The 14,747-nt window shown below is 41.1% G+C and overlaps 1 protein-coding gene across 1 annotated transcript in view; it reads right to left on the bottom strand.

Annotated features, from left to right (window-relative positions):
- The window catches only part of GRIN2B (glutamate ionotropic receptor NMDA type subunit 2B), a 1,689,627-nt gene that overhangs the window by 185,349 nt on the left and 1,489,531 nt on the right, over positions 1 to 14,747 (bottom strand). Inside the window, exons 9-10 of the mRNA XM_040359615.1 lie at positions 10,198 to 10,323; positions 9,349 to 9,578 (exon numbers count right to left, since the gene is read on the bottom strand). Coding sequence (XP_040215549.1) covers positions 9,349 to 9,578; positions 10,198 to 10,323 — 356 coding nt within the window. The remainder of the gene's footprint in view (positions 1 to 9,348; positions 9,579 to 10,197; positions 10,324 to 14,747) is intronic.

Here is a 14,747-nt window from a genome sequence, read left to right as displayed (position 1 = left end):
ACATGCTGGTAGGTTAATTGGCTTCTGCCTAAATTGGCCCTAGTACAGGTGAAACTCAAAAAACTTGAATATGGTGCAAAAGTTCATTTATTTCACTAATGCAACATAAAAGGTGAAACTAATAAATGACATAGACCCATTACATGCAAAGCAAGATAGTTCAAGCTGTGATTTGTCATAATTGTGATGATTATGGCTTACAGCTCATGAAAACCCCAAATCCGAGAGCCAGGAGGTGGGGTCTAGCTGCACAGTCATGCTGCACTAGAGCTCCGCTCTGTGGGGAAAGAAAACCGCAAATAATTGATTTTAATAGAGCTGCAAACGAACAGAAAACAACGGGTCGAGTTCCCAGGAGGTGAGGAGAACCATTTTATTGAAATATGGTGCTGGGGGGTGCCAGAAATAAGGGTAAATCCAACCCTAATAGCACGGCCCAGCAGATGAAGGGCTCTGTAAAAAAGGCGGCATTCTCCTCAGCCACCTCAGCTACCTCAGAGTCTAATACTGAGGGGAAAGGCAAGCAACGCTTGTTAAAGGGAATGAAATCCGCAGCTTCTCTGAGGAACATGGACACGGACAGTGAGGAGGAGAACTTGTCTAATACCCCACAAATAGCTACATTAAGTAAGACAGTCCCCTCAGAGCTCCTAAGTCAATTCGAGAAAATGCTGAATAAAGCGCTAAAGCGCACCTCAGAGCAAATCACCACTAGTCTAACTAAGGAAATAAGAGACTTGGGCTGCCGCACAGAGACTTTAGAGGCAAAAATGGATGAAATTGAAATTTATACTCAAGATTGCCAATCAGAACTAGATGCGCTTAAAGAGGAGAACTTGGTACTTCATAGCAAACTAGAAGATTTTGAGAACCGCGCCAGGAGATCGAATTTGAGATTCAGGGGAATTCCTGAGACGGTCCTGGACCTTTCAGGTACCATTCTAGCACTGTGTCAGGAGCTAGTGCCGGGACTGCCTGTAGAACGCCTGGAATTTGATAGAATACATAGGGCATTAGCCCCAAAAAAATCTGAGGGACCCCCCAGGGATATTATTGCAAAATTCCACTACTACAGAACAAGAGAGCAGGTTCTGGAAGCAGCCAGAGAGAAGAGCAGTTTAACATTCCAGGGAAACAATTTCCAGATATTCGCCGATCTATCGCAACTGACAATTACCAAACGGCGTGCAATGAAACCCCTTTTAGTGGAATTACAACAGCGAAACATAAAGTACCAATGGGGATTTCCCTTCTCCCTCAGATTTACATTCCAGGGCTCAAAGATAGTGTGCAGATCACCTGATCAATTACACCAAGCTTTAATTGATCTGAAGCTCATTGATCACAGTATCACACACAACTCCTCCCGCAGAAGATCAGCATCAACATCTTCCCGCAATGGCATCATTCAACCTGAAAAGAACAATGGAACTCATCACACAAACAAACGAGGAAGATTTGTGTCTCAACCCCAAGACCAAGAGGATACCATGGACTGACCACCTTCCAGAGGACCTCATGAATTTCTTCTTCCCCTGGTCACAAGAACACTTCACAAGAAAAGATGTACAGATTGCATGGATTGAGAACTTGATGTTTTTTATTTTTATTTTTTTTTTTTTATTTTTTTTTTACTCTTATTTTTAATTTCTACTTTTAAATTTTTCTCTTTTGACCCAATTTTATTCTCATTTTCACCGCTTATTGCGATTCTTATTTTTCATTTTTTACCTTGCACTCCTACCTTTATCACATTCTTACTTCTTTCCATTTTTTTTCCACTTTCCCCTACACTTTTTATTTCCTCACCTCCTCCTCACCTCAGGGTGGGGAGGAGGGGGGGGGAGGAAACGACAAGGCCTGCCTCTTCATTCGCAGGGTCCCTCAGACTTATGACATCCCACACCATTTAATTACACCCCGGGTACCTAAGAGACACCTCTAAAACCCATTATCTTATCCTCCTCTAGTTATAATATCCAAAGTTGCTTCACCACATTACACCACCTCGTGCACTAGTAGCCCAGTCAGCGTCCAGGCGCAAGGCGAGTTTTGGTGTGTAGAATCTGCATTGTTTTAATGGTCAATAGGTAGATACCCAATCTGACATATATCTGATCAATAGAAGCCTAATCTTACCCAAACTATTGGACCTACTTGAGGAATTTTTTCCTAAAATTCCAATGGAACACATGATCCAATTAAAACATCTTTGGTATAGGCTAATGAATTCTACAATCTCTTTATTTAATTAATTAAGGATAGTTAACCCCCTCTCATATCTCTCGCCTAAACAACAGAAGGCGAGTAGTTAGTGTTATCCTGTTCGAAATGTTATTAACAGCTTAGTTGAGAAAAAACACCTCAGACGGTGTTTAGTTGAACATATTTACAGCGGTTTTCCACCGCACGGAACCAACCTGTGCTCCACCATGATCTCCTCAGTTCCCTGCAAGATTAAGCGGGGGATTGATGGGATCCCCTTTTCCCCTGGCGGGGGTAGTCCATCCCCGCCACAGGTAAACCTAACAAACTTTATTGGTTTATTGTTGACTGTTTATTTACAATTTTTTTCTGTGTTTCCCTTCCTTTTCAAGGTTAAATACCCCAGAGACCCCTTTTCCTTTTCTTTCCCCAAGTCTGCAGGGATTGGGCTGGCCAGATGTCCTCCGGTTTATCACGGTAAGATGGACAGAGAAGTAAAGCTACCATGGCACCATTGAATATATTGTCGTTAAATGTACAGGGATTGAATGTGCCACAGAAAAGAACCAAGGCCTTCAGAACATTTCAGGCCAAAAAAGACCATATTGTTTGCCTACAGGAAACTCACTTTACTACAAACACGACTCCTAGATTTTTTAACCCCTCCTATCCACAAGTCTATTCAGCCTCTGCTTCAGTCAAAAAAAGGGGAACCCTTATCGCTTTTCATCGCACCACACCATTCACTCTAAGAACGGAAATCAAAGATCCAGAGGGCAGATACATAATATTAACAGGTCAAGTGTTCGATACGGAGATCACGATAGTATCTTATTATGCTCCTAATCTAAACCCGTTACCCTTCTTATCGCATCTTTTCCAAATAATTAATTCACATAAAATAGGGACTCTCCTCATCTGCGGAGACTCCAACCAAGTCCTTCTTCCATTCTTAGATAAAACCCCCTATGTCACACATAAACACCAAGCTAAATGGACCCTTCCCAACTTATTAGCCAAATACAATTTAGTAGACACGTGGAGAGAACACAATCCCACAAAACGTAACTACACATACTTTTCAAACCCACACCAATCCTTCAGCCGAATTGATCATATTTTTGTGACAATCGGTATGGTCCCTGAAATACTATATTCAAATATAATACCCATCCCTTGGTCAGATCACAATGCGGTGTACACCACAATGGCATCAACCATTCCGAAAAACCATGATCCCACTTGGTATCTTCCTGTAATTATACTCAAACACCCTGCCCATTGCCAATTGATTGAACAAGCTCTAAAAGACTATCTAGAACTCAATGCAAGCCCTGAAATATCCCCACTTACATTATGGGAAGCACATAAGCCAGTCCTCAGAGGAGCATTCCAGCGGCAAATAGGGATCTTAAAAAAGGAGCGAGCACTGATGGCAAGAAAATTGGAAACAGAATTCAACTTAGCATTTCTGGCCCTACAAAACTGCCAAACTCAAACTAATAGAACTCGGCTGGACAAAGCACGTCTGAAATACGACTTGTTCTTAACCGATTCGGCGAATAGAACACTTAATAGATCTAGACATGCTTTCTACAAGCAAGCTAATAAACCAGGGACATATTTAGCTAGAGCGCTAAACACACTCAATAAGACTTTTAAACCCATAAAGTTAAAAATTGCCAACAGGGTTCTCTCCAGCAACCCACCTAAAATAGTTCAAAAGTTTAGCTCACATCTAAAACAACTCTACTCAGAAACTACTGTATTTGACGAATCTAAAGCTGATTCCTTTTTTGCACAAATTAATCTTCCACAAATAAGTCAATCACAGAAAGAACAGTTGGAAGAACCAATTACGCAAAAGGATGTAGCTTTAGCCATTCGGGAACTCAAAATTAACAAAAGACCGGGACCTGACGGGTTCTCGGCAAACTACCTCAAAACTTTTACTGAGTTACTTTCACCCAGACTGGCAGAGGCATTTAACAACTTACTAGAGCAAAAAACCTTCAGACCTGAAACATTGCTAGCAACGGTTTGTATGATTCCCAAACCACATTCGGATGACACACTTTGTAGCAATTATCGTCCCATATCTATGCTTAACATAGATATAAAACTATTAGGTAAAATACTAGCTACCCGCCTTAACAATTTTATCGGTACTCTAATCAATCGAGATCAAGTAGGTTTCATGCCATCCAGACAAGCGGGCGATAATATACGCAGGGCATGCCTCTTGGCCAACATAGCAAAGAAAAGGGGTATACCGGCGTGTTTTCTCTCTCTGGACATCAAACAAGCTTTTGATTCTGTTTCCTGGGCGTATTTAAAATATACTCTACAGAAATGGGGCTTTGGCCCTAATTTCACTAATTGGATTATGGAACTTTATAATAACCCTAAAGCTTATGTTAAATACGCAGGATATAAGTCTGACACATTTGATATCAGAAGAGGAACACGTCAGGGCTGCCCGTTATCCCCGTTATTATTTGCCCTCCTTATCGAACCGCTTGCTCAGAAAATCAGATCAGACCCCACTTTCCTAGGTATAGAATTAGGAGGTCATAAACATAAATTATGCCTATTTGCGGATGACATTCTTTTATTTCTTTCTTCCCCGCAAGTAACTGGCCCTAATCTCATCCCAATACTTGATAGATTCGCGACGTTCTCAGGTCTAGCCATTAATCCCAATAAATGTGTAGCACTAAACATATCCCTCTCAAGACTAGAATTAAGTGCAGCCACAGTAGGTCTTCCATTTACATGGTCGGATAAGAGCATCCCGTACTTAGGAACACACGTAACGGCTGATACATCTGATTTATTCTCTTATAATTATCCCCCTCTTCTTAAACAGATAACAAACTTACTCAAATCCTGGTCCCAGCTCCCATTATCCTGGTTAGGTAGGATCAACGCAGTTAAGATGACAATATTACCAAAATTATTGTATCTTTTTAGAGTGCTCCCGAGTCCAATACCGGCTTACTTTCTGAGGATAATACAAAACAGAATGACGACCTTTATATGGGGCACATCTAGGCCCAGAATAAAGGCGAAAATCTTGCATCTCCCCAAAACTCAAGGAGGGTTAGGATATCCACATTTTACAAACTACTACTGTATAGGGCAGCGCAAATTTCAACCTTGGCCAAATATCATGCAAAAAAGGAAACACCTCTCTGGGTAGCGATTGAGGCAACCGAGTGTGATCCCATCCCTCCAGCTAACTTACTATGGATTCTTCCCAAGCTACGCGGGAAAATCTGCAATCCAATTATTAAACATTCTCTCTCACTATGGGATAGCTATAAATCCAAGTATTCACTGGTGTCCCCTCTCAACCCACTGCTTTCATTTTATAAAAACCCAACATTTTATCCGGCATGGATCTTCCCTAACACATTCAAGGAATGGGTAAGGAAAGGCTGTATATATGTCTATACATTTTTGGATTCATCGGGTATCATGCCCTTCCCGACAGTATGTAAAAAATACAGTATACCTCAATCAGAATTGTTTCGATACCTCCAAATAAAAAATTTTGTGGAAACACATCTGACCTCTTCGGCTCTGAAAAACCAGATGTCACCTTTTGAAAGTATATGTAAAGATAATCCACATGTAAGAGGTACAATTTTGGTTCTGTACTTGCAGTCACTATCCCACAATAACACAACAAAGCTTCCTTATGTTCAGAAATGGGAGAGTGACCTGGATATAGAACTTAATACCTCGGATTGGAATCAAATATGGCGAAACACTAAATCGGCTTCCTCGAATATAATAGCATTGGAAGCGGGCTATAAGGTATTAATGAGATGGTACCTGGTGCCAAGCAGAATAGCTAAATATGCACCAAACTGCACCGGACATTGCTATAGGGGTTGCATCACCGAAGGTACATATTTTCATACTTGGTGGACGTGTCCAATAGTACAGAAATTCTGGGATAAGATTTTCAAGATGGTAAATGCGGTGACTAAATTGAGAATACTTCCAGACCCTAAATTGGCACTACTGAATTTAAAGCCCATCAATCTAACACACACGCACTTCAAGCTACTAACACAACTCTTTATGGCAGCCAAACAAACCATAGCAAAAGCTTGGAAAACTCCAATTTTATCAACGACGGAAACAAAAAATAGAATGAATATTGCTATGACACACGCCAAAATGGAAGCGTTAGAAACGGACACGATCGCCAACTTTGTAAAAATATGGAACCCTTGGATACAATATGCTATACCAGAAAATTTTAATAAAGGTGTAATGATGCCATGGTAGCTTTCCTATACAAAAATAACCGTTGTACATTTCATGCTTTGACGACGGATCCTAGCCCATCCCTGCAGACTTCCTTACCTGACCCCCCCCCCCCCCCCATTTTCCTTCCTCTTCTTCCCTTCTTCCTTTTCCTGATCTGATACTGCATAAGGTAGTACCCTCGTGCATCTACCGTCAACTTTGAAAAGGTAGCACATTTTAGAAATTTAAAGTTGATAGGTAGTAAGGTTACATTAAATAAGGACGTATTATCTTTGATATATTATCCACTAGCCACTAGGACAAGTTGTAAGGATTACATATTTGGCTATGTTAACTACTTAAACTCTTCCTGCAAAAGTACACAGAACATGGCTAAAATATTCCCGTTTATTGTTGTTTAAGAAAGATGATACTGTTAGTCAATCTTATGTTATAATAACCACCTGATTACTGTAACGAATGTATGCTTCATGTACAATTTATTCTTGCATTTAATAAAGATATTCTTGACAAGGAAAACCCCAAATCCACAGTCTCAGAAAATTAGAATATTACATGCAATAAATAAAACAAGGATTGTACATGGAACAATATCAGACCTCTTAAAAGTATGCATATGTACTCAGTACTTGGTTTGGGCCCCTTTTTCAGCAATTACTGCCTCAATGCAGCGTGGCATGGAAGCTATCAGCCTGTGGCACTGCTGAGATGTTATGGAAGACCAGGATGCTTCAATAGCGGTCTTATGCTCTTCTGCATTGTTCAGTCTAATGTCTCTCATCTTTCTCTCGGCAATGCTCCATAGATTCTCTATGTGGTTCAGGTCAGGCAAGTTTGCTGGCCAATCAAGCACCGTAATCCCATGGCCATTGAACCAGGTTTTGCTGCCTTTGGCAGTGTGGGCAGGTGCCAAGTCCTGCTGGAAAATGAAGTCAGCATCTCCATAGAGCTTGTCTGTGGAAAGAAGCATGAAGTGCTCCAAAATCTCCTGGTAGACGGCTGCGGTGACCCTGGACTTAATGAAGCATAGTGGACGAAAACCAGCAGATGACATGGTTCCCCACACAGACTGTGGAAACTTCACACTGGACTTCAAGCATATTGCAGTGTGTGCCTCTTCATTCTTCCTCCATACTCTGGGTCCTTGGTTTCCAAATGAGATGCAAAATTTGCTCTCATCAGAAAAGAGGACTTTGGACCACTGAGCAACAGACCAGGTCTGTTTTTCCTTATCCCAGGTAAGATGCTTCTGACATTGTTGTTCAGGAGTGGCTTGACAAGAGGAATACGACATTTGAAGCCCATATCCAGGATCAATCTGAGTGTGGTGGCTCTTGATGCACTGACTCAGTCCACTCCTTGTGAAAGTCCCCAACACTTTTGAATGTCCATTTCCTGACAATCCTTTCCAGGCTGCGGTCATCCCTGCTGCTTGTGTACCTTTTTATTCCACACTTTTCCCTTCCACATTACTTTCTATTAATGTACTTTGATACAGCACTTTGGGAACATCCAAACTCTTTTGCAATTACCTTTTTGGGGACTTTACCTCCATATAGAGGGTGTCAATGATGGTTTTCTGCACAACTGTCAGGTCAGCAGTCTTTCCCATGATTGTGATTCCTACTGAACCAGACTGAGACCATTTAAAGGCTCAGGATCGCTTTGCAGGTGTTATGGCTTAATTAGATGTTTAGAATGGGACACTTTGAGCCTAGAATATTGCACCTTTTCACAATATTCTAATTTTCTGAGATTGTGGATTTGGAGTTTTCATGAGCTGTAAGGCATAATCATCACAATTATGACAAATCACGGATTGAACTAACTTGCTTTGCATGTAATGAGTCTAAAGGCCTCGTACACACGACCGAGGAACTCGACGGGCGAAACACATCGTTTTCCTCGTCGAGTTCCTTGTTAGGCTGTCGAGGAACTCGACAAGGCAATTTTCTCCATTCCCGTCGAGGAAAAATAAGACATGCTCTCTTTTTGGCTCGACGGGATCCTCGACAGTTTCCTCGTCGAAAAATGTACACACGACCGGTTTCCTCGGCAAAAAAAAAATCCCAGCAAGTTTCTTGCTGGTTTTTGCAGAGAAACTCGGTCGTGTGTACGAGGCCTATCTCATATATTAGATTCACTTTTTAAGTTGCATTAGTGAAAAAAATGAACTTTTTCACAATATTCAAATTTTTCGAGTTTCACCTGTATATGAATGTGAGTTAGGGACCTTAGGTTGTAAGCTCCTTGAGGGTAAGGACTGATGTGAATGTACATTGTATATGTAAAGAGCTGCGCAAATTGACAGCGCTATATAAGTACCTAAATAATAATACCCACGGAAAGGCCTTGTCACAGTAATAGCCATAAAATTGTGGATTCAATTTTCATAGGAGCTAGTGCTATCATTTACCTATTGGGCCCCATAATCCATTGCTATGCATCTAGATTTGCAAGAAACAATTACTCAATTCTACAACACATTTGAACAATTCCATTGCACTTCATCTATTTTTAAAGTTAGAAATGCAATGGTAGATTTGCATAGGCAAATCAAAAAACACCAACATGCTGCTGTTAGAAGTGATTAGTATTTCTGCACCACATAATGACCTGTACTTCATTGGGGGAAATCTCTCTTCAAACATTTGCAGGGCTCTGCACTGAAAACATACTGTACATTAAATACACCATGAAAGATTTCCTTTTAAATCACTAGCAAGAGTTTTTCTGATGATTAATGCTACACATGCAGATAGATTAGTAATTTGTTATATATTATACTTTTTTACCTAGGAGAGAAAGAAAACAAATCTTACATTCACAAATATTAAACTACTTTGTCTGCTCTCATACCTTTTTATCACTGAGACCGGACACCTGATCCACATATTCTTCTTGGATCATAAAGGCAGCAAGGTTGGCTGTGTAACTTGCCAGGAAGATCACAGCAAAGAAGGCCCAAACCGATACCATAATCTTACTTGTGGTTCCCTTTGGGTTCTGCACAGGCACAGAGTTGTTAAACACCAGGCCCCAGAGAAGCCAAATGGCTTTGCCAATAGTAAATGATGGGCCACCAGGCTCTGTTGGTCAAAAAGCAAATATTGAATACCATACAACGATCATATTTTTTTTGCCAAAATCAGAATTGAAAAAACATATCAAAACAACATGTCAACCAGCTTAGTGATTAAAGTGGAAGTCCACCCTAAAACCCAAATACCTGCATCTATAGACATCCATGATCTAACACTAACCTATCTATCCCGGTAAAGAAAAAATCAGTAAACATATCTTTTTTGAAGCCAATCTGACCCGATCTCCATCGGCAGAAGCTCTGCAGAGGACACAGTCGACAGCGACTGTGAAATTAATGGGGAGTGACATCACCCATTGAGTTACTATGGGGCTTCCGTTGTCACCCACCTACACAGCAAAGCCACGGCTGACACCTCAGTGTGGGATCGGGTCAGAGCAGCTTCAAAAAGGTATGTATGTATATTAATTTTTTCTTTACATGGCTAGATAGATTAGTGTTAGATTGTGTATGTCTATAGATGCAGGGGTTTTTGTTTTAGAGAGTACTTCTACGTTAAGGCACACATGTACTTTGAATTTACTTATTGGAAAATAAAGACATATTTTATTGTAGAAAATGGATGTTTGGCAAATTGTAATGGTACAGGGAATGTGTAATCTCACCTCTTCCATCTGCAAGGCACCTGTTGTACCCCACTGGGCTAAAATATTCAAATACGAATACAGCCACAGCAGACACAATGAGAAGCATGACAAACATCATCACCCAGACATCTGCACTGAATGGCTCTAAGGAGAGAATTATTAGAAAAAGGTAAAGCATTAATGTTACAATGAAAAGTGAACAGCAAGATTTTCTGTGATCAATAGTGAATGAACATTTTAATGATGAAAAGGCAAACCATAAAGATAACAGTTATTTTAAAAACAAAATACTTTCTTTTTAGTGAGAGGATGATAATGGGTTAAATATTCTCAGGAGAGAAAAGATAAAGATAGCAAAATATTTCATATTCAAGTGTGGCCTGTGACTGATTTATGTCTAGGAGGTATGAATGTCATGGAACTTCAATTAACAGGAGGTAGAAATTGCAACATTTCCCTCATACAGTATTTATGCAGAAACAGCATTTACCAAAAGTCAAGGTCATGTACATACAGTATATGTGGTAAATTGCTCCATCCTCTTTTGAAAGATGGTGGATATGTAGTTACAAAGAAAAAACAAAAACTGCCTAATTTCTCCTCAAGTGTATCTAAACCCAAAACAAAAATGTCTTGAAGCTTAAGAGTCCTTAGTCTGTGTTCACTCATATGTGGCCACGGTTCAGGAATATTCAGGTGTGCATTTTTACCTGAAATCGCACCTGAAACAGACCCAAAATTGAACAGGACCCCTTTTAAAAGCACATGTATGAACTGGCTCTATGAAAAGCCGTTCTGATTCACGTTATGCAAATTGGATGCGGTTTAAAAACACATCCAATTTGCATATGTGAACAGAGCCTTAGTATTTAGGCTACAGACTATTTCCTTTGTTTTTACCTGGTGATCCTGCCAGCAACATACTTCCTGTCCTAGAATAGCTATGCTCACTGACTGTACTGTATCTATGGAGTAACAGTGGGGTTGATTTACTAAAACTGGAGTGCCAAATCTGGTACAGCTGTGCTTGGTAGGCAATCAACTTCTAACTTCATCTCATTCAATTAAGCTTTGACAAAAAAAACTGGAAGCTGATTGGTTTCTATGCAGAGCTGCAATAGATTTTGCATTCCAGTTTTAGTAAATCAACTCCAATGCTGTTACCCTTAGGTTACTTGTTCCTGATTTGGATAGCAAACACAACATCAGCCATGTCAGAGATGTCAGCCACATGTTTGAACCTCTCCCCACCTACTCTTTAATATGGAAGGCTCTGAATCGAGGCTAGGCTCACAGGAAGAAGCTAACAGGAAACTTCAGCAATGCAGCAAATAGGGATGAGCCGAACACCCCCCTGTTCGGTTTGCACCAGAACCTGCGAACACACTTAATGTTCATGTGAACTTTAGAACCCCTTTAAAGTCTATGGGACTCAAACATTTGAAATATAAAGTGCTTATTTTAAAGGCTAATAAGCAAGTTATTGTCCTAAAAAGTGTTTGGGGACCTGGGTCCTGCCCCAGGGGACATGTATCAATGCAAAAAAAAGTTTTAAAAACTGACGTTTTTTTGGGAGCAGTGAATTTAATAATGCTTAGAGTGAAACAATAAAAGTGAAATATTCCTTTAAATTTCGTACCTGGGGGGTGAAAAATAAGCATGTGAAAAAGCAAATTTTTCCTGTACTTAGAACTGTCTCTGCACTAGGGATGAGCCGAACACCCCCACGTTCGGATCGCACCAGAACTTACGAACAGACCGAACGTTCGCGCAAATAATTAGAACCCCATTGAAGTCTATGGGACTCGAACGTTCGAATTCAAAAGTGCTCATTTTAAAGCCCAATATTCAAGTTATTGTTGGAAAATGTCTTTGAGAACCCGGGTCCTGCCCTAGGGAACATGTATCAATGCAAAAAAAAGTTTTAAAAACTGTATTTTTTTTAATGATGCTTAAAGTAAAAAAAAAAAATGAAAAATTATTTTAAATATCGTACCTGCTGGGTGTCTATAGTAGTGGCACATGTTTAGAAATGTCCCTGCACAACATGAGATTACTCTCAGAAAAAAGTAATTTAATACTGCTTGCGGCTTTAATGTAATGTTTGGTCCCTGTAATATGGTTAAAAATCATTGAAAAAAATAGCATGAGTTTCCCCGCCACCACTCCCCCCAGGTCATTACAAGACCCAGTGCCGATCCTGACCTCCCTGGGGCCCTAAGCAAAATGACATGGTACATTAAAAATGAGAATCGGGGGGCGCTGACGACAGTGACATGTCACATTAAAGAAAGTTGAGAAGCGGGGGAAGGGGGGTGTTCTGCTGTCGTAAATGACTCAGCCAGCGAGTTTAGAAGCGGGGTGAGGGTGCGAAAATGACTTCTCACCAGGCAGGGCCTCTAGTAATTTGGGGGCCCTTTGCAGCTTTGCGGGGCCCTAAGCTGCTTGCATAGTGAGCCTATAGGGAGGATTGGCCCTGACAAGACCCTTTGGCCCTATATACTTTGAACAGCAGTATACAGGCGGTGCAAACAAGATAAGGACTGTAGGTTTGTTAAGTAGAATCTGAACCATGTCATACTTTGCTGCTGCATATTGCACAATTTCCTAAAGAGACCCTCAACAAACTACATGACACTTGTGCCTGATGAGGCCACTGATGTTCCAGTGGTGGTGGCCCGTGAGACTGTCCATACAGACTTGGCCCCCCAAAGCACACGTGCTGTGTGGCAACAATATGTCGATTATTTTAGGGTTGGGGTGGGCCATTACAATGCCAGATCTTGGCTTAAATTTTTTTTTTTTGGGAAAGAAAAATTCTAGAAAAAAGGTGGGGTTGACATCTGGGGCCCCCTTTGAACAAATTCTGTGAAGAACTCCTGTTCTCTGAAGGCCTCCATTATTTCTGCAAGTCAAAATTAAGCAAAAAAAGTTAATGTCAGTCAAGCCTTAGCTTTCTCCCCATACCTAACCCACAAACTCATCCACTGATCATGAAGTCCAAAATCAAGTTTCGTATCGTCGTACTGCACGATCGTTTTTCTGACTTTTTCTACCAACTGTGAACAACGTGCTCACTCACGCAATATCCCTTTATACACTGCGCATGTGAGAAGCTCCACACGTTTTCCCGCCCATGACGATCGTTCTAGTGATTGCCACGCCCCTTTTCGGTTGGTCAATGCAAGACGGTGAAGACATGATGGAGGAGAGACCGCAAGCTGCAACCATTCAGGAGAGAGGCCAGGCACACACCAGGAGGAGCAGGAGGTACAAAGCCACCAACATGACCTTCGACGAGATGGTCGAGATGGTGGCTATTCTTAAAAAGGAGGACTACAACTGCAAAAAAGGGCCTTACAAGAACCCAAATAAAGTCAAGGCCGAAATCATGGAGAAGGTACGGAAGACTATCCATGCAAAATTCAGGTGCAGAGGTCCAGGCAGCTGTTGCGCAAGAGATGGTCTGATTTGAAAATCAGAGAGCCGGACCAGATGGAGAGAATTCGAAGAGTCATCAGAAGACGTAAGTAATTTTCATGTGTACTCTGAATATTTGTTTTTATTATTTTGCGGCATGTGCTTTATATTTAAGGTTGTGTATATATACAGTTCAAGAATAGATGTCTCAAGGTTCAAGTTTGTGGGCATAATAATTGGTTGTTCATTCTATTTTAGATCTTTTTATGTGAGACCAATTTTTTATTTAATGTAGATGTGTTATTAACTAGATTTAAATAATCCAACTTAAGTCAATATACAGTAAAAGGAGAGTATGCTCAGCAGTTGGTTACACATATGGACTCAGTAGCAGAAGTGTTGGCAAGGCCGATCCGCCCTATAGGCTTACTATGCAAGCCGCTTAGGGCCCCGCAAAGCTGCGAAGGGCCCCCCAAATTACTAGAGGCCCCGCCTGGTAAGAAGTCATTTTCGCCCCCTCACCCCGCTTCTCAACTCGCTGGCTGCATGGGAGAAGAGGCAAGAAGTCAGCACCCCTTGCTTCTCAATTTAATGTAAGATGTCATTTCCGACAGCAGAACCCCCCCCCCCCACTTCTCAACTTTCTTTAATGTGACATGTCACTGTCGTCAGCGCCCCCCGCTTCTCATTTTTAATGTGCCATGTCATTTTGCTTAGGGCCCCAGGGAGGTCAGGATCGGCACTGAGTGTTGGCCACAAGAACAACCTAGTTAGGGTGTCACACAGAGGTGATCCAGTGGATACTTGTTGTTTTTCCATGTAGGAAACTGGGCCAAAGATAGAGAAATGCAGCAGCTTTGGTAATGGATAAAATCCTGTGTTAAGCTTAGAAGGATTGTAAAAACAGACAATTGTACCACACTTTATAAAAAGAATGATTGATTTTCCTCTTTCAGACCTCTAATCTTTTTGATTCATGCATCCTTTTTTTTACAATCTCATAGGGCGCAATCAAGCTGCAGCAATGGAGCCGACTAACCCCACACAGAGGCAAGTCCCACCCTCGCTGAATGTGCAGGAAGTGGAAAATGCCACCACATCAGGTCAGTGTCATACAGCACAGCTTCAGGTAATACATTTAGGCCTGC

This window comes from Rana temporaria, chromosome 7 (assembly GCF_905171775.1).
Source record: "Rana temporaria chromosome 7, aRanTem1.1, whole genome shotgun sequence".
Taxonomy (NCBI): Eukaryota; Metazoa; Chordata; class Amphibia; order Anura; family Ranidae; genus Rana; species Rana temporaria.
Note: the sequence above shows the minus strand (reverse complement) of the source record. Positions and strands in the feature narration are given on the sequence as shown.